Source organism: Equus asinus, chromosome 9 (assembly GCF_041296235.1).
Source record: "Equus asinus isolate D_3611 breed Donkey chromosome 9, EquAss-T2T_v2, whole genome shotgun sequence".
NCBI lineage: Eukaryota > Metazoa > Chordata > Mammalia > Perissodactyla > Equidae > Equus > Equus asinus.
This window is the reverse complement of record NC_091798.1, coordinates 94,701,581-94,725,043: the sequence shown is the minus strand read 5'-3', so window position 1 is coordinate 94,725,043 and position 23,463 is coordinate 94,701,581. Positions and strand designations below refer to the sequence as shown.

The 23,463-nt window shown below is 46.6% G+C and overlaps 1 protein-coding gene across 2 annotated transcripts in view; it reads right to left on the bottom strand.

Moving 5' to 3' along the window:
* Positions 1-23,463, bottom strand: part of ZNF366 (zinc finger protein 366) — a 63,952-nt gene that overhangs the window by 26,115 nt on the left and 14,374 nt on the right. Inside the window, exon 1 of one of the 2 annotated variants that reach the window (XM_044778045.2) lies at positions 16,577-16,932. The exons of the other annotated variant lie outside the window; for it this stretch is intronic. Within the exon in view, the coding sequence (XP_044633980.2) occupies positions 16,577-16,649 (73 nt within the window). The 5' untranslated portion in view covers positions 16,650-16,932. Of the gene's footprint in view, positions 1-16,576; positions 16,933-23,463 lie in introns of those variants that run through there. 2 annotated transcript variants of the gene reach the window in all.

Sequence of the window (23,463 nt, the reverse complement as noted above, 5' to 3'; positions counted from 1 at the left end):
GGAGGAAGGCAGGCTGGGACAGAGGTGGACTGACTCTGCCCGCTCTCTGTCCATACAAAGGGATCTTGTTAGCAGGCTCCTCCGAAGTGGGACTTGATTGGATCTCCTGGTTCCTTCTGAATTTGTGATAACAAAAGGAGACTTTTTGCATCTTAGAATTAAATGTTCTAATGACTCAACATAATTGTCTTAATATATGTGGTTGTACATGCTGAGTTCTTCAAGCAATGATCCAGCCCTGCGGGGTGGCAGGGCGGTGATTGGCAGAAACGTACCTATCTGGCCAAGAGAGCCATGCGTTCTCAAAGAAGTGAACGGTCTGCCTTGTCGCTCCCTGGGTTAGTGGTAGAGTGAAGAACTGGTGACCAGATGTCTGGGAGCCAGACCCCAGGCCCTTCTGGATACCCTTCTGGCCCCCATCTAATTTATACACCCAAATTCCTCCGATTTTGTTGTAAAAAGTAACCTGTCAGTCTCTCACATGGGCTGAGGCCCCTGGGTGGTCGGGAAATATTGATTGGTGATGAGACCTGTTCACGTGTGAAATAGTCAACAGAACTCACATATTTTTTAAAAGTTCCTAAATAGCACCAAGACATAACATAAAGTCAAGTTTAGTTTTCCATTGTTCAAATTGTTCATAATGAGCATGCATATATATTGTTTATATATATGTATATAATATATATATATATATTGGTGGTTGTTTTCAAGAGCCCTTATGAAAACAGCAACAATCGAGCTCCTACCTTGCACAGGTTAAATGGACTGGGGTTTTGTTTAGGAAAGTGCTAATGCCTAGGACTAGTTTCTGGAAAGCAGGAATGAATGTCCTTTCTTGAGCACTAGAACAGCTGCTCGCGTGTTGGGGTTATCTCTGTCCGCGTGACCCATTTAAAGGAAGGAAACGAATTGGAGATATGACTTAGCAGTTCTCCTTCCCAACCCTCAGAGCTAATGTGCCTCGTGTGGATGGAGCTCCAACTGGAATGTTAGAATTTTTCTGCAACTTTCTTTGGGGGAAATGTCCTTAGAATACATGTCAATTTTGGGTTTTATGTTCATCGTTCAAGAAAACTTGATATCCTCACTCCTAGCTGAGCAAATCTACATCTGCGTGTCAGAAAGCTTCAGTTTGTCCATCTCTGAGAATGGCAGCATATTTGGTCTGGTGGACCTCAGAATTGGTAGATATTGCCAGAAAATATGGCCCTTGCAAGCAAAAGCGATAATTTGAATTAACACTTTTAGTGTTGAATATTTGGGAAATATTCACCAACAGCCAAGGTGACCAGATTTCACCTTCTAATCAACTCACATCCGGGGCATCACCTGGTAATATGCATACATATATAAAGAGGGGAGCTGAGTTATAAGAATTTGATGATATCGATTCCTGCACTTCCTGCTTCCCCAACCAGCGCCTCAGCCGTCTTTGTCAGTGTGTTCTGTACAACAAAGGAAGACTTTGGGAACTTGCCAAGTGGGGCTGACCTTTGACTAACTGCATTAAGAAAGTCAGGTGTATATAAGTCAAAAATAAACTACATCCGACCTTGAAAGTAAGGATAAAGATGAATCTGATTTGAAGATTCACAGTCATTACGGAATTGCCCACTGCAAATATGACTGATGCCGCTTCTCCCCTCTACCCATCCCTGAGTTTCTCCTTGGCTCCTTCCAAATGCTGAGAAGGAACTCTGGGGTGCTAAGGAGGAGACTCTTGGGTTTTGAGCAATGTCAGGTTCTCCCCCAGGGCCCAAAGGTAGTTAAGTTGCTTCAAAGCTCCTTTCAGGCTAAAATAAACGTTCATTCCTGTTTATGCCGCCGCAGAGTCATAAACTGTCAAAGCACAGAGCGTGCCCCAGCCCTCGGATAGAGTGAGTCCCTCCTTCCTCTCAGCTCCCAGAGTCTGCACCCGCACCCTGAGGCTGCTTCCTCCTGGAGCGTTGCAGAGATCTGCTGCCCACAATGCTGACCCCCTGGAGGTCAGGACCAATTCCGGAACTTTCCTGCGTCTTCACTGCCTTGGACAATGGCTGGTACTTACTAACATTTTTAAGTGATAAATTTTCAAGTTGCAATAATTTTCCAGTCTTAAAACGATTTTATTCTGTTTTTAAACAATAGCTAGTAGATAAAACTACCAAAAAAATCTGTGGAATTCTTTCCTTATACTCTTCCCTTTCTGCTCCCCTTCTAACAAATAGGAGAATGCTTTTTTGGTTTAGGATTAGTCATCAAAAGGGCTATAATTAGTTTTCAGATCTGGTTCAACTTGCTTGTTAAGCGCAAATGTGTCCTACAGGCTATTCTAACGGTCCGCTATGTGTGGTGTTTAGAGATTGGCCCTGGAAGGCAGGGTTCCCATTCCCAAGAAAGAGCACATTCCTTTTAGAATCCTAACTTTGAACCTAACTCATCCCTTTTCTACACCGCAGGTGCTTATTACCTTAAAATGTAATAGCATGGAGCTGGCCCCACGGCTGAGTGGTTAAGTTCGAGTGCTCTGCTTTGGCGGCCCAGGGTTTCGCTGGTTCGGATCCTGGGCACCGCTCATCAGGCCACACTGAGGCGGCGTCCCACATAGCAGAGCCAGAGGCACTCACAACTAGAGTATACAGCTATGTACTGGGGGCTTTGGGGAGGAGAAGAAGAAGGAAGAGGGGGAGAGGAAGGGGGAGGGGGAGGAGGAGGAGAAAAAGAAGAAGAAGAAAAAGAAAAGATTGGCAACAGATGTTAGCTCTGATGCCAGTCTTTAAAAACAGAAAAAAATGTAGTAGTTCCTCAGGATTTGTTATTCCCTCAACGTGTCTGATTCTGGGAGTTTTCTTTATCAATTTCTCCTTGCTAATAAATTCTCTCCCATCCATCCCAAATGTTAACTTTAAGCATAGAAAAAAAATTAAAGGACCAAGAAGTCGTTAGCCAACATCTTGCACCCTGACCATTCATTGTTGGCTGGTTGTGACAAAATCTTGCTCACTCCTCCTTGGAGATGACCGTTAGCTTCTCTCCTTCTTTCCATTTCCAGGTCTAGGACTCTGGTCCAGCGGCCTACCACTTCACTCCTAGATTACTTTGGACACTTTCCATCGCTCTTCCAGACCATTTTTCTCCTCCTTTCCAAATCCCTTGACCTCCAATGCCAAGTCCATCTTCTAAAAAGTCATCACTGTTTCTAAGACAACTCTCTGTTCAGAAACCTACAGCGGTAGGGTGTAGAGCTTGCTCCTTGCTGCTCCAATAGCCGTTCTCACTTCTTCCTTAAGCAACAGACTCCTGGTTTTGCTTGTGGCGACAATGTGCCTAGCAAGAACACTAGCCTTCCCAGACGTCCTTTCAGTTAGGGGTCGCCTTGTGCCACGGTTCTGGCCAGTGAGATGGAAGCAGGAGGCTGCGAGGGATTTCTGAGAAATGCAGAAACCACCTCCTGTATCCTCTCGTGTCTTTCTTCTTTCTGCCTGGAATATGGATATGAGACTGGAGGTGGAACAGTCACACTGAAACCGTGAAGCAACAGGGTTAACGGCAATGCTTCCCGCAAAGTGTGGTAGAGGGGAGGGGCGGGGCATCGGTGTGAAACTCCCGTACCTGCCTGGCGCTGCTCTTCTTGTTTTTGAGAAAATGAATCCTTCACTTGGTTAAGAAGATGTGTTCAGAGTTCTGTGGCTTGTAGCTAAACACAACCCCCACCTGATACACAGTGCAAATCGAATGTAAACTCTCTCCCTGACTTTCAAAGTCCGATTCAATTTCCTCTCTCTTAAATCCTCTCAACCCCAGGCAACCATCTTCTCTGCATGGTGCAATCTCATTCTGACTGTTTTGCCTAGGTTTAGACTGCTCAGCCACCCAGGAATACTCTTTCCATTTATCCCTCCCATTCTTCCAGGCTGATGTTGAGTTCAGCTTCTTCCAGAAGCCTTTCCTCCCTACTCTCAAGGCCAGTGTCTGTCCTTCCTTTCAAATCCTATAGTGTCATCCCGCAGCGTGCTGGGAAAAGCAGGGTTTTCACTGCATTACACTCTGATGATTTCATGGTTACATGTTGTTTTCCCAGCCAGTGCCTGCCTGGGCCCCTTCAGCCTGGGATGTACACACTCTGACTCCCACTGCACTTTGTGTGGTACTGATGGCCAAGAAGATGCCCAGTAGGGTCGTTGTCTGGTTGGGATTCTCTTACTGTGCTTTGCTACATCTGCTTTTTAAAACAGATTTGTCTGTGGCTTTAAGAACAGATGTGCATTTAGGTTGTATTTCCATCCTGTAAGTTAATGTTAGCATTGGCTGCCAGTTCAGAATCAGTATGAGTGAACTTGCCACGTGGAGAATTTGCAGCAGCAAGCAGTGTCACTGTGGGTTCTTTATCGCTGTGAGCATTAGTTGGATTCAAAGGTTGATGGAGCATTTCTTGGGACTGGAGATCAACCTCAGCCCCTTAAATCTACGTTTTCGGCATCCAGAGGATGTGAGATTAGGACTCTTTGGCACCATTTCTCCCTGTCTCAGAAGGACCACAAATGCCACTTAAAAGGCTCGGCTTGGGCATGGGACCACAAATCTGCTCTCAGGCTCCTGCCCTGAGCTGGGGCCAGGTGGCTGCAGCGGGCAGACCCAGCGCAAGGCCCCTTGAATGACAGCGCTCCTCTGTCAGATGCAAAGGAAGAAAGGAGAGGAAAGGGGGAACACGCCATGGTTGATTAAACCTCTGAGGGTTTCATTACTCTTCTAGAAACTGAAATAATCACAGACTTATATCCTAGACAGTGTTGTGTTCTTCCCTTGTCACTTCAACTGTGAAGATCAAAAAGGACATCGGCACAGGGAGGAGGTGTCCAAATTCGGAATGAAAGTGTTGTAACTTTTCAGTTTTTTACATTAATTTGTCTTCAGTGAGCTATCAATTCATTCACATCCTTGCTTTCTTCCTCCCTGCCTCAAACACACACACACATGCACACACATTCACAAGTGTTGCTACATTCTTTGTGTGTGCGTGTAATAATAAAATAGGGGTGCAGATACTGTGAAAAACAGAATGGAGGTTCCTCAAGAAATTAAAAATAGAACTACCACAGGATCCAGAAATCCCACTTCTGGGTCCATATTCAAAGGAATTGAAACTATTATCTCAAAGAGATATCTTTGCTCCCATTTTCATTGCAGCATTATTCACAATAGCCAAGGGATGGAAACATGCTAAGTCTCGGTCAGCGGGTGACCGGATAAAGGAAATGCAGTATATACACAATGGAATATTATTCAGCCTTAAAAAAGAAGAAAATCCTGCCATTTGTGACAACATGGATGGATTTGAGGGCGTTACGCTTGGGGCTGGCCCAGTGGTGGAGTGGTTATCTGCACACGTTCCACTTCTTGGTGGCCCAGGGTTCACCAGTTCGGATCCTGGGTGCGGACATGGCACCACCTGGCACGCCATGCTGTGGTAGGCGTCCCACATATAAAGTAGAGGAAGATGGGCATGGATGTTAGCTCAGGGCCAGGCTTCCTCAGCGGAAAAAAAAAAAAAAAGAGGAGGACTGGCTGTAGTTAGCTGAGGGCTAATCTTCCTCAAAAAAAAAAAAAATAGAGGGGCGCTGCCCCCGTGGCTGAGTGGTTAAGTTCACGTGCTCCGCTGCAGGCGGCCCAGTGTTTCGTTGGTTCGAATCCTGGGCGCGGACATGGCACTGCTCATCAAACCATGCTGAGGCAGCGTCCCACATGCCACAACTAGAAGGACCCACAACAAAGAATATACAACTATGTACCGGGGGGCTTTGGAGAGAAAAAGGAAAAAATAAAATCTTTAAAAAAAAAAAAAAAGAATGGAAATTTTGTTTAAAAAAAAATAGAGGGCATTACGCTAAGTGAAATAAGTCAGACAGCAAAAGACAAACGTTCTATGATCTCTCTTACATGTGGAATCTAAAAAAGCTGAACTCAGAGAACAGAGTAGAATGGTGGTTACCATGGGTTGGGAGTGAGGGAAATGGGGAGACATTGGTAAAAGGTACAACCTTTCAGCTCTAAGATAAATAAGGTCTGAGGATCTAATGTAGAACATGGTGACGGTAATGCTAACCCTGTATTGTATAACTGAAATTTGCTAAGAGAGTAGAACTTAAATGTTCTCATCAAAAAAAAAAGTGTAAATATGTGGGGTGGTGGATGTGTTAATTAACTAGATGAGGGAATCCTTTCACAATGTATATGTATCAAATCATCTCGTGGTACACTTTAAATGTCTCACAATTTTGTTTGTCAATTATACCTCAATAAAGCTGAAAAATAAAGGAGATTCTCTTCAAAGATACAGTTCTCCTAATGCCTTAAGATATCAGCACAAGTCTTCCTTATGAATAATGATCCCTAGTCTAGGAATTGCAGTGACTTTGTTATTTGGTGTTTTAATCTCAGTTTTAAAAATTAGCAAAACAAAAAGCAAAGGGAGCATAAAATAGTAGTTTCTTTTGGATTTTCCATGGGCCAGACCTTGGGGTGAATGTCCACAGGACCCATTTACAAATGTCTTAGCTGTTTTGGGTCCTCTGAGGCGTCTCAGTGTTGCATGGGGAGGACTCCACCGGGCAGCCCCGAGGGGATGGATGGAGTCTGAGCTTACGCGCAGCAACGCTGCGGCCTGCAGACCCGGAAGCTTCCCCGAGCAACGAGGCCAGGCTGCCCCCACAGATTGATCTCTGGTGTATTTATGGGCCACCGCAAGCAAAGCCCGTGGGGAGTGGGAGAGAAGGGACTCTCCTGCAAAGACGTGTATGATGCAATGCCTTTCCTCAGGGAGCCTGCCCCCTGGTTGAGGAAACGAGCTGGAGATCACAGGACCACAGATTCTCCGAGGTGGCGGGAGTCTAAAGGGTCTGAAGAGGTGAGCCACATGCTGAGTCTCTTCGCCATTCACCGCCTTGGTTTCCACGCATGTGAAACGTGGCTGACAACGCCTGCCTTAGCGGGGGGTCGCGGGAGCTAGCCTATCTTGCAGAGTGCCTACACATGGGAAGTGTGTCCAATCTGCTTTTAGTATTCTCATTATTACAGATCAGCAACCTGGGTTCAGTAAATGGTGCTGATGACAGGACATCGCTTCAGAATGGGGTGGCCCACTAACAGAAGGTGAAAGGGAAAGAGGTCGGGCACATTCTGGAAGTAGCCCATGAGGATAAGGCGTGCGCTCTGAAGCGGCTGTCGCATCCATGTCTCCCACTGTCCCTCAGCCTAGAAACTGGGCTCACAGTGACGCCAACTGTCCTAACCAAGGAGCAGACGTCTGTCCACAGCCCTGTCGCTAGCCCTGTGTGCTAACAGAGCTTCCAAGCAAAGAAGCAAAGTAGGACCCCACACGATGCTGCCCTGACCACTCTACCTGCAGTTGGGTGACCTGAAATTACAAACCTCTTCATGCTCCAGCTCGTTCCTTCACAGCCCCGAGTTTTATTTCCTGGTAGCACTATCAGAAAATATCTTGGCCATTCATTTACAGGTCCTCGGTCTTGCCCCCCTAGACTGCAAGCTCCAGGAGACAAGGTGGCTTGCCTATACTAGTCACTGTTGTACCCACCTAGAAGACTGCCTGGCACATAGTAGGTTGGCACATTAGAATCATTTGGCACATTTTAAATATACAGTACGCCCCATGCCTAAAAAAAGGCAATGCCTACACCCCTTCTCAGACCTAAATTACATCAGGATCTCTGGGGGTGGGGCCCAGGTGCTGGTGTATTTTAAGAGCTCTGTAAGTGATTCTTATGACCACCCACAACGTTAAGAACTACTTTAGGGAGGTGCTCCATAAATGGCAGAGTCTATACAAGAATGGAAGGGGGAGTGGACATGGGGTGGTAGCAGAGGGATCCTGATGGAAAAAGCCTTGTGATTTGCAGTCATCCCTGCCTTTCCACCACCCACCCAGGCTACTAGTGATGGAGTGTCGGGGGGAGGAGGAGACTCTCCTGCATGCCAAGGCTGAGCTGATGAAGGACAGCCTATGGCAATGGCCATTTTGGGGTCCAGGTAATGCACAAAGGGAAGCATCCTGGACAAGTCATGCTGTACTGGGGGCTGGTGAGGTACCAGCAATGCACCATTTGTGTGCATATGAGTCTCAGACCGGAGAACTCTCCCCACCCCTTTCCCTCCTCCCAGGTCTCCACCCCACCCAAAGAACCTGCCCAGCCATCTGGTAAGAAGCTGGACTGGAGATTTTGCTCTCCATAGGGATGGCGGTTCTTGGCTCTTTTAACGTGCAAATCTTGACAATGAGGAAGAGAGTACAAGAAGGTTTTCTCGCTACATGACTATGATACTTCTGAAAGGTTGAGCTGTGGGATTTTTTTTTTTTTCACTTCTCTCTTGGAAATCACCTCCATATGCTGATTGGGCTATAGGATAAGACTTCTTCTTTACATTGAGAAAGCATTTCCCGCTATATTTAGGAGGCAAAGTGGGGCTGCTGTTTTTTCAGCTTCCTTAATGGCTTTCAATGCCATTGTCAAAGTTGGTCTTCTTTAAAAAATATATATATATATATATATATATATTTATTTATTTTCTAACAATAAGCAACTAAATGTAAAATCTTCCCATGTACTTTGATTGATGGTTCACACCTTTTGGAATATCTAGCTCATATTTTTAGAAAGAGGCAGCTGGTACTCTCGACATTTAATTCCAACCAAACTCCTCCTTCAATTCCTCCTCTCCCAGATAGGGCACACAGACTACTGGAGAATGTCCAATGACACTGATCCAAATGTCTGTGTCAGGGGTGGAGGGAAGGTAGAGCTTGCTTTTAACATCCTGGAGGCTGAGTAATGGCATTGAAATGGCAGATCTTAAGAAAACATGATCGTGGCAGCAAAGAGTGACTGTTTCAGCTGCTGTTGGTACCTGCAGGGAGGACCTTAGAAACTGGGGTGGACAATCAGAGTTTTGTTTCTGGGTCAGAATGAGTGTTTTACCCCACTGTAATCTGTCCCCCACTGGTTTTCTGTAATCAATGGGATGAGCGGTAATACAACAGCTGGCGTTAACTGAGGACTCACCATGTGCAAGGCCATTACATGGATTGTCTAGTTCAATCTCTATTATTTGTCTTCCTATTTTATAGATAAGGAATTTGAGGCACAATGAGTCTAAATGATTGGTCTAAGATCACATAGCCTAGAAGCAGCTGTTCTTAGCCAGGAGATGGCAAACTTTGACTGTAAAGGGCCAGAGAGTAAATATTTTGGTTTTGTGAGCCCCACAGTCCCTGTTACAACTACTCACCCTGCTGCTGTGATGAAAACAGCCATACTCATCATGTAAACAAATGGGAGTGGCTGTGTTCCAATAAAACTTTATTTACAAAAACAGGTGGTGGGCTGGATTTGGCCTTGGGGTGTGATTTGCTAACTCCTGCTGTTAGCCATGATGCTAAGCTCTCTCTCGAGCCTGTTGATGGACTGTTTTATTTCAATAACCCTCTTTCAAGATCTCTTACATTCACACGTGAGCTATTGCAAACACTTATCCAGCCGTCTTGTACCACGGCCTATCGGCAAATAATTGAGTTTTTAATGAACCTTCTTCCTCCATGCCAGCAACACTCCAATGTCATGATGGGAAAGGGCTTTTGGGTGAGTGGGATGATAAACCACACGAGGACCCTTCAGAGGAAAGGCTCCAAGTGCATCTCAGCTTCCGGGAGTTTGTAGGCTGGCATGTTGGAAGAGGACTTGGTCTTGCAGTATCCGCTTTGTGCCAGGCCCTGTGCAGGGGCCCTGCATGCTCTCCCATTTCTTCAGAGTGTCTTTATATAGCACTCCTTCCATGGAAGTTTCAAGGTGGCTCTCAAAAACACACAACAGCACCAAGATCAAAGAATCAAAGAAAATGGATCATTATATGGTTTAGTCCCTGCATCAAAGCTACAAGACAGGCACCATTATTCCATTTTATAGATGAGAAATAGAAGCTCAGAAGGGAAGTTACTTGGCTGAGGTCAAAGAGCACATAAGTGGCTGAGCTGGCATTTCATCCTGGATGTGCCCAACTCCTTTGCCTGTGCAGCTTCTGTTAGGCCCTTTCTACTGGACTGTGCGCTCACCTTGCTTCATAACTCAACTGCTAAGTGAGTTTTGAAAGTCAGTTAAAGTTGAATTTCTGTGTACTTTTTCTCTGCCAAAAGGAGCATAGGAAACCCTGGTGTACCCTGCTTGCTTCACATTGTTGCTATGAGAATCCAACAAGGTGGAGGGTGTGAAAGCTCCTTGCAGGGAGTGAAACGCCCTGCAGATGTGCAGTGGTGGTATGTGTCAGGGACTGGCTGTAGTTGTGGTGAGGCATGCCCTTCCACCTCCTCACCACATCACTGCCCACTGAAAGGGGTACCCTGCGCCCAGGGGCTCCCGTCCACTGAATCATTCGGATCGCCCAAGTCTGGGAAGGAATTGGCCCCCAAAACTCCCCTGAAATCAGCCCAAAGCTCAGGAAAAGGTTACGGAATAGTCATCCAATTTCTAGTCACATAATGACTCTCATAAACACATACACAAGTGTCATCACCATCCCTCCCCACGCCGCCTTCCTCCCGAGAGACTCCTCCTGCTTCTCTTCCTCTAGTTTCAGAGCGGGCTCTTTCTCCTCCGGATGAGCGTGAAGCCAGCCCTTCCTCCCAGAGCCGCCCCTGCCCAGGTTTTGACAATGTGGGAGAGAACAAGGCACCCACCTCACTGAAAGCCCGAGGCTCCAGCCCGTGGGTGAGAGGGCTTTCCTGTGCCTTTGCCTTAAACCTGTGACCTTTCAACACCCTTGGCTAAAAGTTAGAATTTAGAAAAGTTGAACAGCTTGATTACATAAAGGAAAAAAAAATTCCTGTATGTCAAAAATCACAAAAAATTCAAAAGGAAATGGCAAACTGGAAAAATATTTGCAACATATGACAAAGAAATAGTATCGTCGGATATCTAAGAGCTTCTACAAATCAATCACAAAAGTGACTGCTTAGAGTGGAAAGTTGGGCAAAACCCATCAAAGGCAACGCCCAAAAACCGCTCTAGAGACAAATGTTAAAAGCCTGTTTTGGCTGGTTTCACCTAACCCCAGACACCCAACTCTCATGGAATCACCGGTAATGGCAACGTTTTACAGAACATCCAGGATCCCGTCTGGCATGTTCAAGTCGTGGATGTGTGCACGGTGTGTGTAATCTCTGTAAACCTGCATCTCTGAGACAGTTTAGATGGCTGGAAAGAGTGACGCTGGGGACAGGGACTGGACTGAATTTCCCACTCAAAATTTATGAAAACAACATATACCAATATAAGCAAGATTTCAACGCTGGGAATTTGTACTAAGGGAGAAAGAAATACATACATATATTTAGGGAGAAGATGGAAGCAGCCTCACAAACTCTGCTTTTGCAACAGGGTCTGAAATGGGGCACACAAGGCCTGGGGCTCACCCAACACAAAGTCACAAAGGGGAGAAATCACCCACTTTCGACAACTGATGCAAATGACAGTTCATGAGCAGAGACCGGAACCAAACATGAAGGACATTTTCCAAATCAGTGTAAAAGCATGCAGAGATAGCTGGATCTAAACTGAACAAGAATTGTGTGATAAATTGATGAGGTGGTGAGGAAGAGCCAGTTAGGGTCCTGACAGGCCTGCTCCGAGTATGAATACTACAAGACTGAATCTAGAAGTTTCCAGGCAAAGAATATTTCCTTGGAATGGTTAGCAGAAGAGTTCTTCTAAGGGCTTTCCCATGGTCTATTTTCTGTTTCTTGGAGCTTTTGACTTTGAGTGGTTGGGAATGGCTTGGTTTGGGTCGATCTCAATCTTTCTCTCTCCCCCACCCCCCAATCTCTTACCAGCAACAGGCTTGTTCTGTCAGATTATTAACCTTCTCTGGCTTTCTTGTAAGAAGGGCACATTTGATAACATCATTTAATGGGGCACTTGGGAAATGCTCCCTTCAAGTTTTCATCTTCATTTGTGCTGATTGAAGAAACAGTGAGAGTAACTTAAGATAGAACGAATTTGAATGAGTAAATAATAGAGTGAATAAATGACAGAACACCTTTCGACTGAGCATCTCACCCGGTGAGAGGTAACTCACTTGGATCCATTTAATAATAACAAAATATGAGCAAATTCAATCTAGCGTTTAGGGAATTGTCTATAATTTCTAAAACCTTTGGGTTTTCAGAGTAAACAGCTATTCTGTAGGGATTAATTGGAAATTCAACATCAGTGGAGAATGCTCCTGCCTGAGAACTTCTTAAGGAGAATCAAGCAACCACACTTTAAGAATGTTGCTTGGTATGTTTTTATTCTAGAGGAAAGGAGCCCCGGACCAATTCAAGTCTCCTGAACCTCACGTGAAGAAAGAATGTGTGGGATATTCAAGGAAGGAATGAGCACCATATGTGGACGCCCTAAAATTGACAAGTGACTCAGCCATCTGAGTGCCATCTAGGCTGCTGGCAAATGGCAGGCATCACATAAAGCCCACACAGTGTCGTGTTAGCAGAAGAAAGTCGTGAAAGCAGTTGAGATAAACTGGCTATTCATCAAGATGAATTAAAAGACAAAATGAATTGGCACCAGAATTAGATTAAGGTGAGCAACTCTACACAACTTATTTTTGATGACCTTTAAATAATACAAATTCATTACCATTGTAAAATTTAATACTGAGAGAATTATTTTTTGATTTTGTTGTAACTTACACTGAGATAATTCTCAACTTTTTGAAAAACTTTCATACCCATTATTACATTTAGTCCCCACCCAAAACCCACGAGACGAAGAGAATTCATTGTAGAACGCTTCAAGCGTTGGGGAGGAGCTCAGGCATCATCTTGTTCGGGTTTTATTCATGTCTCCATCTGACCGAGGAACAGCGAGGATCTGAGAGTTGTACTCCTAGAGCCCAGGCGTCTAGAAACTCAGTTCATATGTTACCTGCCCACTGGATGACCTTGACTCTGGGCCGTGTAAGGCTTTGTGTCATTCCCAATTTCTTCCTCCTCCTGCACTGTTTTATCAATCCAGCAGGAAGTATCCCATTCGATCGCTCCGTGTCTCAGGGTTTTGCAAATCACTGGAAATCTGGACTCAGACTCATAAGCAGAGACAGAGCAATCTTGAAATGAGCACTTTATCTGTGATGACCTAGAAAAGAGCCCCCCCCCCCCCCAAAGAGCCTGTGGATGACAGTGAGCCAGTGGAGTTGAGTGAGTCAGGTCTGAACTTGGGATGAACTTGATAAACTGAAGCGGTCAAGGGAAACTTAGTAAGAACAAGTCTAGGGCTCCAGGCTCAACGTGTTTGCTACCAGCCTGTTCTGACCTGGAGGACGGCTGAATGCTGGGGTATGCCGAGACATGGGGGCATTGTACCCACTGGATAATTCTCACCTGCTCATGTGACTTAGGTAGCATAGGTAAGTTCTATCAACACACAGGAGGAATCCTCAAGGAAAACTGTCACGGCTCCTTCCACCCCAAAGAATTGGATATTCTTTGCAGATTCTCCTTTAATTAATGCACTATGGGATTACAGTATCCTGCCTAGAAGCTAAAACAGTGTTCTGCTGATGTTTCATGGTCAACCAAAGGTTCACCATAGCCTCTGGTCAGCTGTTGCCTCGCTTTCCCCCGGGGGTCAAATTTTATTTTATTTAGAAACATCTCAGCAGCATTTCCATTTATTTTGTGTGTGTGCAATTTTAAATTTGGAGAACCCATTTCTTTTTTTTTTTTAAAGATTTTATTTTTTCCTTTTTCTCCCCAAAGTCCCCCGGTACATAGTTGTGTATTCTTCGTTGTGGGTTCCTCTAGTTGTGGCATGTGGGACGCTGCCTCAGCGTGGTCTGACGAGCAGTGCCATGTCCGCGCCCAGGATTCGAACCGACAAAACACTGGGCCGCCTGCAGCGGAGCGCGCGAACTTAACCACTCGGCCACGGGGCCAGCCCCTGGAGAACCCATTTCTTAAAATGCCTGACATTTAAGAAAATCTGGCACGGTATTGCCACGTGTCACGTGTGTAGAAAGTAGCATGGTTAGCATGTTGAGTGTGCCAGATTTTCCTTAAAATTAACATTGGTGCCATATGTTGGTGCCCTAAACTCAGTATTCCTCTGGCTGTTGGAAATGCAAAAGGAAAACATTCTCAGACTGAGTCCTGTTCTCTTTCTTTGGAGACACTGTCTGCTGTAGACATTAGCACTATCTTCCTTTGGGAGCGGAAATGAGCACATGCTCTGCAATTTTTGGTGAGAGGTCAGGCACCCAGAGGTGTGGAAGCTCGAAGATCTGAGCTTGTCAGGCAAGGGCGCCTGAAGGAATCGGGCCTGCACAGTGGCCCTGTGTCCTCAGTTTACTATTCAGCTCCTCACAGTGCCTTGGGCAGGAACTTGCCCCCAGCCTCCTCGTCCCCCGTCATGATGTTTGAAAGGGCAGGTGGACAGGAGGTGGCCAGAAATCTCGTGCTGCATTTAGGGAGGGCATTACACCAGAAGTTTAGAGAATGCCTGGGCAACCCAGGGCGACAGGCAACCTATGCTCATATGGCCCCCTGGTAGGTCCCTAGCTTTTGAGATCACATCCCCTCTGAGTCCCTTCCTCTGCTCCCGCCTGTCTTTGTCACCTGTAGCCTCTGTGCTGAGAGGAAGGAGGAGCTTCTGTGTGTATGGGCCGAGCGCCTGCACCGTTCTGGTTTGCAAGGTGCTTCGTCTGTATGACCCGTCACCATGCTCCCTCGGCCCCTGGGGGGGCTCGTGCAGAGTGTGGGGTTCTCCCTGCCGCAGAGGGCACAGTCTTCTTCTGGTAAATACTGATCCTAAATCTGAACCAAGGAGTAGCGCAAGAGGGCAAAGCCGCGTCACCTCTCAAGTCACCAGAGATTCAAATTACGATGGAACTTTGCGCCCAGGGCTTTGTTCCATGGCAGCATCAAACGAGAATCATGTGCTCTCCATGCGCAGGTGGCTTTTTCATCTGTACCACGAAGCATACCCGGGATTTAAGGGGAACGTTTGAAAAACCTGCCTGTTGTAGAACCTAAGAAAGTTTGGAAATCTACCTTTTAAGAAACTTTTTATTCTAGAAAAGTTCAAACTATGAAAGTAGAGAGAATGATACAATGAATCCTCATGTCTCACCCCAAGTTTTGATTATGACCAATCTTACTTCATCTGTACCCACCCACTCCCTTTCCTCCCAGTTAGGAAGACTTCCAAGTAGGCCCACGACAGCATATTATTTCATCTATAATTTCTGGATGTCTCTCTTAACCACAAGGATTTTTTCTTAAAACATAGCAACAATACTATATGTAATAGTGTAATATATGCCTTAATCATTAAATATCCAGTCAGTGTTCAAAATTCCCTAGAAAATCCAACGTTTTTGCCTTGGAATGAAAACCATGGCTGGAATTTTGTCAGTTTACTGTTGAACTAGCCAATTTTCCACCTTTCAGATTTCATAGAAAAGTCTAGAAGGTTGGAAGGAAAGATCTCGTTCTGATAAGGAAGATAAAGAGAAGAGAAAACTATCTGAGCTTCCTTAACCTGGACTCGGTGGCTGCTCAGACTGCAGAGGCTGTCCACACTTCCAGCCCCAGCACACTTCCTTTTTGTAAGCTGAGGCACGGAGGAGAGAACCGACTTCCCGGAATCCACACAGCTAATTAATGACAAAGAGCTCAATTTTGAAGTTTAAGAGGCTGTATTTAAGATACTGCTTATCTTTTAAACTGCCACAGAGGGACCTATACGTCCAGTGCTTCAGACGTGGACTCAGACCTGTGCGGCTGCTCTGGGCGTTTAGAGCCCTGCTCTCCAGGTCAGTATTCACCAGCCACTTGCAGCTCTTGAGCACATGAAATTGGGCCAGTCTGAACTGAGACATGGTGTACGTGTGAAAAGCACTATAGATTTCAAAAATTTAGTTTCAAAAAACCCTTAGAATACTTTATTAACAATTATTCTGTTTATGACATTTAAATAATATTTTTATTTATTGGGTTAAGTAAAATAGATTAATTCAAATTAATTTCACCTGCTTCTTTTTTAGTTTTTTACCATAGCTACTAGAAAATATAAAATCACATCTGTGGCCTGTATTATATTATATTTCTATTGGACAATGCCGGTTTAGACATGGTGCTTTCAATGCAGGATTCCTCAATTATACAGCCTGGCCGGGGAGCTGGAGAGCGCTGGGAGGGCATCTATCCCACGCCTCTCTTCTCGGTAAGGCTGGACACTAGCTAAACCATCCTACAGTAAACCTTATTTTTAAAGATTTGCAGAAAAATAAATTTTCAAACTTCCCCTGTGGCTTGGTCTAATCTAAGCAGATGAGTTCTGCAAGTAGGAGAGTTAACATCCACTTGTACGAGCATTTTAAACAAAGCCCTAGGAATTACTTTTGAACTCTACCTCTCCATCAACCCTCACTGTCAATCCAAACCCTTTCTAAAGAGCGCTCAGACCTCTACATTTATCCTCCTTGTGATCTCCACCACCAGCTCCCTGGTCCACCCCCCGCCCCCTCTCACCTGAGCTGCTGCATTTGTTCCCTAAGCGCTCGGCCGCGTCACTCCTTCTCCGCTCCTGTGGTCCCTTCTCCATGAAGCAGCCGTAGTGGGCTTCTCAACAAGCATGCACGACCATGTCATTCGCCCATGTGAAGGCCTCCAGTAGCCTCCCGCTAACTTCAGGATGAAGTTCAAAATCTAAGCATGGCCTGCAAGCCCCACATAGTCCGACCCCTGTCCTTCCTCCGGCTGCCTCTCGCCCGTGCTCCCCCAGCGGTCTGCGTTTTACTCATGTTGGCCTCCTCTCAGTTCCTCATCCACACCATGGCCTCTCCTTCAGAACCTCTGAACATCGCCTCGGAACACGCCCTTCCCATTGCCAGGATCACTGTCGCCCTCCAATTCCCCTGTCTGGTTGACACATATTTATTCAGCTCCCAGCTCAAGCGTCCCTTCCTCCTGACCGCCTGCCCAGGGCAGACACACCAGTTTCGGCGCTCAGCGCACATCAGAGCGGTCATTTTACATTCTGTGTGTGATTATTCACTGAAGGTCTGACTCCGCAGACTGTCTGCTGCAGGAGGGCCGCGAGCCCCTCGGTTCACTGCCACTGTGTGTCCTTGCACACTGCCTGGCACACCGCGGGCCATCAGTTCACAGGAAGAAGGCGAGGTGGGTACCATCGAGAATCCTGCCTCTTCTTCCTCACTGCTCTTGAGTGAGAGGGAGCCCCCTCATGACCATTCCTTCCCAGCTCACCAACGTGCTCCGGACAGACCACCTGAGACCCCAGTGGAAGGACCAGCAAATTCTGTGGCCTAAAACTCTCTAGTCATCTTCTATTCCAGAGTAAAAGCCAAGCACACCCTAGGGCCCACAGGCTCCCCAGGATTAGTTACCCTCTGCTCTCACACCCACATGCTCTCCCTTGCTTCCTCCGCTCCAGCCCCCCTGGCCTCTGCTTGCCCAGGCCTTCTCCCACCTCAGGGTCTTTGCACCTGCTGCTCTTCCCACCTGGGTAGCTCTTCCTCAGACACCAACATGGCCTCTCTTTTGCTGCCTTCAAGTTTTCGTTCACTGTCCCCTTTTAAGTGTGGCCACCCTAACGCTGCCCCAGTGCCCCCATTCTCTCTCCTTCCCTGCTTTGTGTGTCCTCACACCTTCTTACATAATATACAGCTGATTTATGGTATTCACTGTCCATCTCCCTCTACCAGAAGGCCAGCCCCATGAGCACAGGGTGTTTGTCTTCTGTTCCCTGACTTATCCCCAGTGCCTAAAACAGTGTCTGCCAGGAGCTTGTTGCTCGACAAGTGTTCATTGGATGAAAGACTAAGGCTCAGCCTGTGCAGCTACGAAACAGGCGGGCTTGAGCAGCCACCCGCGTGATTGTGCAGAGCTGGCCCATGTTGTCAGCCGACACACTTCAGGGTTGTGACTGGAGACCCGGGCACTCCCTAAGCCCAGAGCAGCTGCCCAATCTCCTGGCTCGGTCCTGGTAAGCGTCTGGGGGGCCCGAGGAAGCAGTTTGGTTTCAGAGAGCACCTACGTGGCTCCTGCCAACATCCCCGCACCCCACACCCCACCACACACAAACATACCACACAACCCTCTCCCTTCCCAAGGACACAACTCATGCTATTTCTAAAACAGAGATTCTGGTCCAAAACAGTAGCCAACACATAGTGCATCTCCATGTGCACAGGAAAAGAGAGGGGCCCTCTGAGCAATTTCCTGGCCCTCTATTTTTCCATTCCAGTAAATGAGGCCTCCTTTAGCTCAGGAACCTCTCTCTGAACCAAGCCAATGCCTTAACGGTGCATGCCATTTGTTGCTGCTGGGCTCGTTTCTTTGTTCTTTTATTTTCCACTTTAAGTGATCCATGCCTGGGTCCCTTATGTCATAAAATTGTTGACAACCAGCTCTACCAGGTGTTGACTACTAGTTAAGGCGCAGACAGTGCTAATGGAGAGTTCCCTTCCTAAACAGGCATTTTATTTAGTCATGCATAATACTTAAATTGTACTGTCTGCCTTCAAAGAGTTTTGCAAACTTTCCACTCTGTTAGGCCGGGCAGTGCATGTGTCCACGCTTTATGGCTGGAAAGGCAGCACAGATAAACAATTTACCTAAGGCAATAACTAGCTCTGCTTCAGACAAAGGACTTTGTCTTTTTTAACAGATAAGGAAAATGTGACCAATAAAAAATATAGTTCTTCAGATTAGCAGTTACCAGTGGGGAAGGGGGTTGAGGGGTGGGCACAAGGGGTAAAGGGGCACATTTATATGATGACTGACAAATAATAATGTACCACTGAAATGTCACAATGTTATAAACTATTATGACTTCAATAAAATAATAATTAAAAATGTAGTTCTTTCCCAGCTGTCTTCGTCCGTAAATTGCAGAAGTTCTGCGTTCTGTCTGTGTGCTTTTCAGGCCACATGTGTGACTGGCTCCCTTGGCTATCCTGGCCCCTCCTTGTCTCTCACACCACTTCGCAGTCCTCTTCTCTCTCCTCCCCCCTCCAGTCCTCGCCTTTATCCTCTCCTGCTTTCTGGGGTACTCCAGCTGCCAGGGGGAACCTGAGGGTAACTCTTATCTCTGTCCCTCTGGGACGCACTTCAGGTGATAAGCATTTGTTGCTGATGGATGGGGAAAGCTTGAGGTCAAGTTCCTGGGTGGGGAGAACACCATGGACTGAGTCAGTGTATCTTCCTGGACTACCAATTTTATGTAGTAGTGAGTAATTTAAAACATTTTAAATGAAAATAAATATGGATATATTATGGGACAGAATGCAAAAAATCAGGACAGGTTAAAGTCTGAAATTCCACCTGTGGCAGACCACTTAAGATTTCCTTTCCAGATTTTTCTCTCCCATTAGGGGTACTTGGACTGCACAAGTCTGAGAAGAACTGACATAACACAGCATTTCCTCTGGGCTCCAGGGAGATGAGGCATTGGAATTGGTTTTCTAAGGGCTAGGAGAATCAGTCTTGCTACTTTAGTTTTCCTTTGAGCAAGGATTTTTTTTTTTTTTTTTTTTTGGTGAGACCATCTTGGAATTAATGGAGGGAATCTGGGGCATCCTTTCCCCTGGACCTTGAATGTCCACCAGGCAGCAGCCTTTCCAAGCAAAGAAAGAGTGGCCCTTCTGTCAATGTTTAGTAAATATAAGCAATAAGCAAGGAGACCTATGGCACTTGAGACTACGATTAAAAAGAAAACCTGGAAAGATGAAATTTCTAGTACATAATGATTTTACACTGAATGTGTTGAAGACCTTTAAAGAGAACAGAGAAGAGTAAAATAAAATAAAGGCTGAGTGTGGTACCCTTGTTCTGGCTGTCACCCGCCCACCCCCGGGGACGAGGGCAGACCGCCTTGAGCCCTGAGACACTTTAGCCAGCGTGGCCTTTGGAGAAAGGATGCGAGCGTGTAGCCTGCTTGTAGAACGCAGCCGCGATAGGAGTGCAAGGAGCTCAGGAGAGGGAGTCAGAGGGCCTGGCGTTGCATCCTGGCTCCCCACCTGCTGACTGTCCTCAGCCTGTTTTCTCAGCTGTAATCACAGTGTTCATCAATATTTCTAGCCCTCCTGGGGACACAGGTAGATTGCATGTCCCTGTTCCCTTTATATGGAGGCACGGCCATGAGACTTGCTTTGGTCAACAGAAGGGGAGTACAAGTGACATGTGTCATTTCCTTGTGGAATCTTTGAGCAGTCATCCATGATTCCACATAATTTTCTTTCCCTTTGCCATAGCAACCTGAGACATTTCCGATAATAGCTGTTGGGTCAGCCTGGGGCCCAAAGTCGAGATGACCTAGGTCAAAGGTACAGTTGATCCATGTAATGGATATGCACTGGAGGGGAGACACAAACCCTTGTTTTCTTTCTTTCTTGTTTAATTTTTCAATCCTTGGCAATTTGGAGGTTGTTCATTATTAAAGCCAAACCTAGTCCGGCCTGATGGATACACTACTTCATGGATCTGGAGAACGATTAGAAGGAGAGGCCGCGTAGGCAACTGCCCAGCCCACAGCGGGGGCTGTGCGTGCTGGTTCTTCCTCCCCCACCAAGCTCTCCGCTCTGCGTTCCTCCCTGGCCCTTCCTTACCAGCCCTGAGCGATGCTACTCTTCAGAGAGTTGTTTTCAGTACCAGAAGAAGGAAAATGAACTTCAAGACTTAAAATGTTTCCTAATACCCGTTAAAAAAGTGAGAGAGCCCCTGAGCAGAGCAGAGTTGGGAATTCCCATGAAGGGAAGAGAATCTTCTCTCTCCAATTTACAAAAGAGAAAGGAGCCAAGGGTCTTATCAAGGAAATCAGCCAGAAAGTAGAACCAATAAACTTTGAAAATTTCCAACCACAGAGAACTCTCCGCCCTCCAGCCTAATGCTGCTCTCATGGAGCTGGGGTCAGGGCACAGACGTCTCCTGAGGATCCAGTTCGGACTGTCCTTTAACAGGTCATCTGTCCTGGAGGGAGGTGGAGTCCTTGACCTACTTAGTGCCAGCTTTCCTGACATTGCAGCGAGAATGATGAAGATGGTCAGACCTCGAGCTTTTAGCTTTTTCCTCACTGGCTCCCTAAGACGCCTTGCCCCTCCTCCACTGGATCCAGGCTGGAGCTCCATGGGCCTCGGAGGGGAACCCAGCAGGGCCACTGCTGCTGGTTTGGCCAAATCACTTAATCACTTAACAACTCATTCCACTAGGCCATCAAGCTAATCCCTTCTTAGGATGTATAAATCCACTTTGCAGGAAAAAAAATTCCTACCTGAGATTATTCTACAAGGCCATGTCTTTGAGCTTTATTCAAAGAGTAAATCATAATCGATCAATTTAAATGGCATTCATTAGGGCTGTGAGTCTCCAAATGGTTGAAAATTTTGAGAGGAGGGGAAGGAAATAGGAGGAGAACATAGATGAGACAGTGCTGTTTAAGGCCTCCACCTTGGAAGTCACTTCCAGAAATTAGAAGCGAGCAGGACAGCTCTCTTTCAGAACCTCCAGTGGGAGAAGAGACTTGCAGAGAAATGGGAAAGGCGACAAAGAGAAGCGTTCATTCAAAAGATTTGTATTAAGCATCTATGGAGGGACAGGTACTGTGCTGGGCTTGGAGGGACAATGGTGAGAAGACAGTCATGGCCCCATCCTTCTCAAGAGTAGTGGGCGCTACTGCTATTTTGTGTGCGTTCATTGCAGAACTTTAATATCTCTGCCCACCCCCAACCACTAGATGCTAATAGTGCCCCCTAGTCATTCTGATAACCAGAAGGCACCCTCCCTGTTTCCAAATACCTCCATGGGCGACTGGACTGCCCCCAGTAGAGAACTCCTGAACTGAGTGGGATGGCTGCTGAAGATGATACAATAGAGAGCTCTCAAAGGAACCCCAGTGAGGATGGAAGGCGCCAAGGAGAAGCCCACCCTGAGACCCCCTTCCTCTCCCTGAGATGGCACTTGCTGTCTACATTTTGCCCTAACCTGTGGACTTGGAGGTCCAAAGGGGCAGGACCAGGTCTGAGATGCTGTGGAGCTCTCAACAGACACTGATTTTAATTGGATGGTTTGAGGAGTGAATAGAATTATTTGAAGAAAGAGGAGGAAGCTATAAGGGGTGAGGATTGGTTAGAAGGAACCCCTATACATCCCCTGATGGTCAACCCATCTGCCTAGGAGATATTAGCAGGGGCGCTTTAGACCTGACCACTGCCCCAGGGAAGGGGCTTAGAACACGTCAGAATTCATGCTGTGTGACCCCCTCCAGGGTCTGGCACATACTTTTGGCAGCTCAGAGGCCCCTTTCTCGTTTTCAGGTTGAGCGTGATTCCTTGGGGGAAGGGGGAGGAGGCTAAGAGAAAGAGAAACGAGCAGTCATGGGCCCCAGCATGGCCGGAAGAGCACTAGGAACGTTCAGGGGAGCGACAGCACGTGGAAGCCGAGTGATGCGTGAGCGGGAGCGGGAGCTGGGAAGGTAGGCAGCCCAGAGTTTGAAGTCTAGGCCTCTCACTTACCGACTGTGACAAGTTACTTAATCTCTGAGCCTCAGCTTCCTCATATGGAAAATGGTGATAAAAAAAGTAATAACCCACTTCATGGGGCTATTATGTGATTTCAATAAAATAAAAAATATAAGCAGCTGATACCAAAAAAAAAAAAAAGCATTTAATAATAGTAACTCTACTAGTATTTGGGCTTCCTAACAGCACTGGTAAGAAGATATCCTCCTGGTTGTGAAGTTGTAAAGAGGAAGGAGGAAGACTGGACATTAGGGCTGGGAGCAAGGAAAACAACAAGGCAAATCGAGAATTCTCACCGCCAGCTCTTTGTTGTCACTCAGGCCCCTTCATCTGCACCTTCAGAGGGAGAATCCTGGAAAGGGGCCTCTGATAGCCCAGCTCTAATGTGCACCAGCCAAACAACTGGGATGGGCAGAGAGGGGACATTCTGGGTCCAACCTGACGGATGGGGACAGACCAGAGAGGAAGCAGAAGCCTGCTGGTGAGGAGATGAAACCAGAACCTACTGAGACGGCGGGAGGACCTGGCCTGTTCTGGAGGAGGTGTAAGGGAGACCTGTGGCCTTGAGAGATTGTGTCTAAATGCTTCAAAGAGCTGACATTAGAAGGACTGAGTTTGTTTCATGTGACCCCAGTGGGCAGAAAGAGGGCCAATGGATGGAGGTGACATGGTATAACCATTAATTCACTGGAAACTTCCGGAAGGCTCAACTGGATCGTATTCACTTTAGCGTCCATAGCACCAGCACAGAGCCTCGCCCACATGGGACAGCCAAGCAGCAGCAGCCGCTTGGACTGTTACTGGCTGGTCTTGGAAAAAGCAGCCGATCCTGAGAAGCTGATTATCTCTGCATTGGCCCGTCTGCTTGAGACCTTGGTT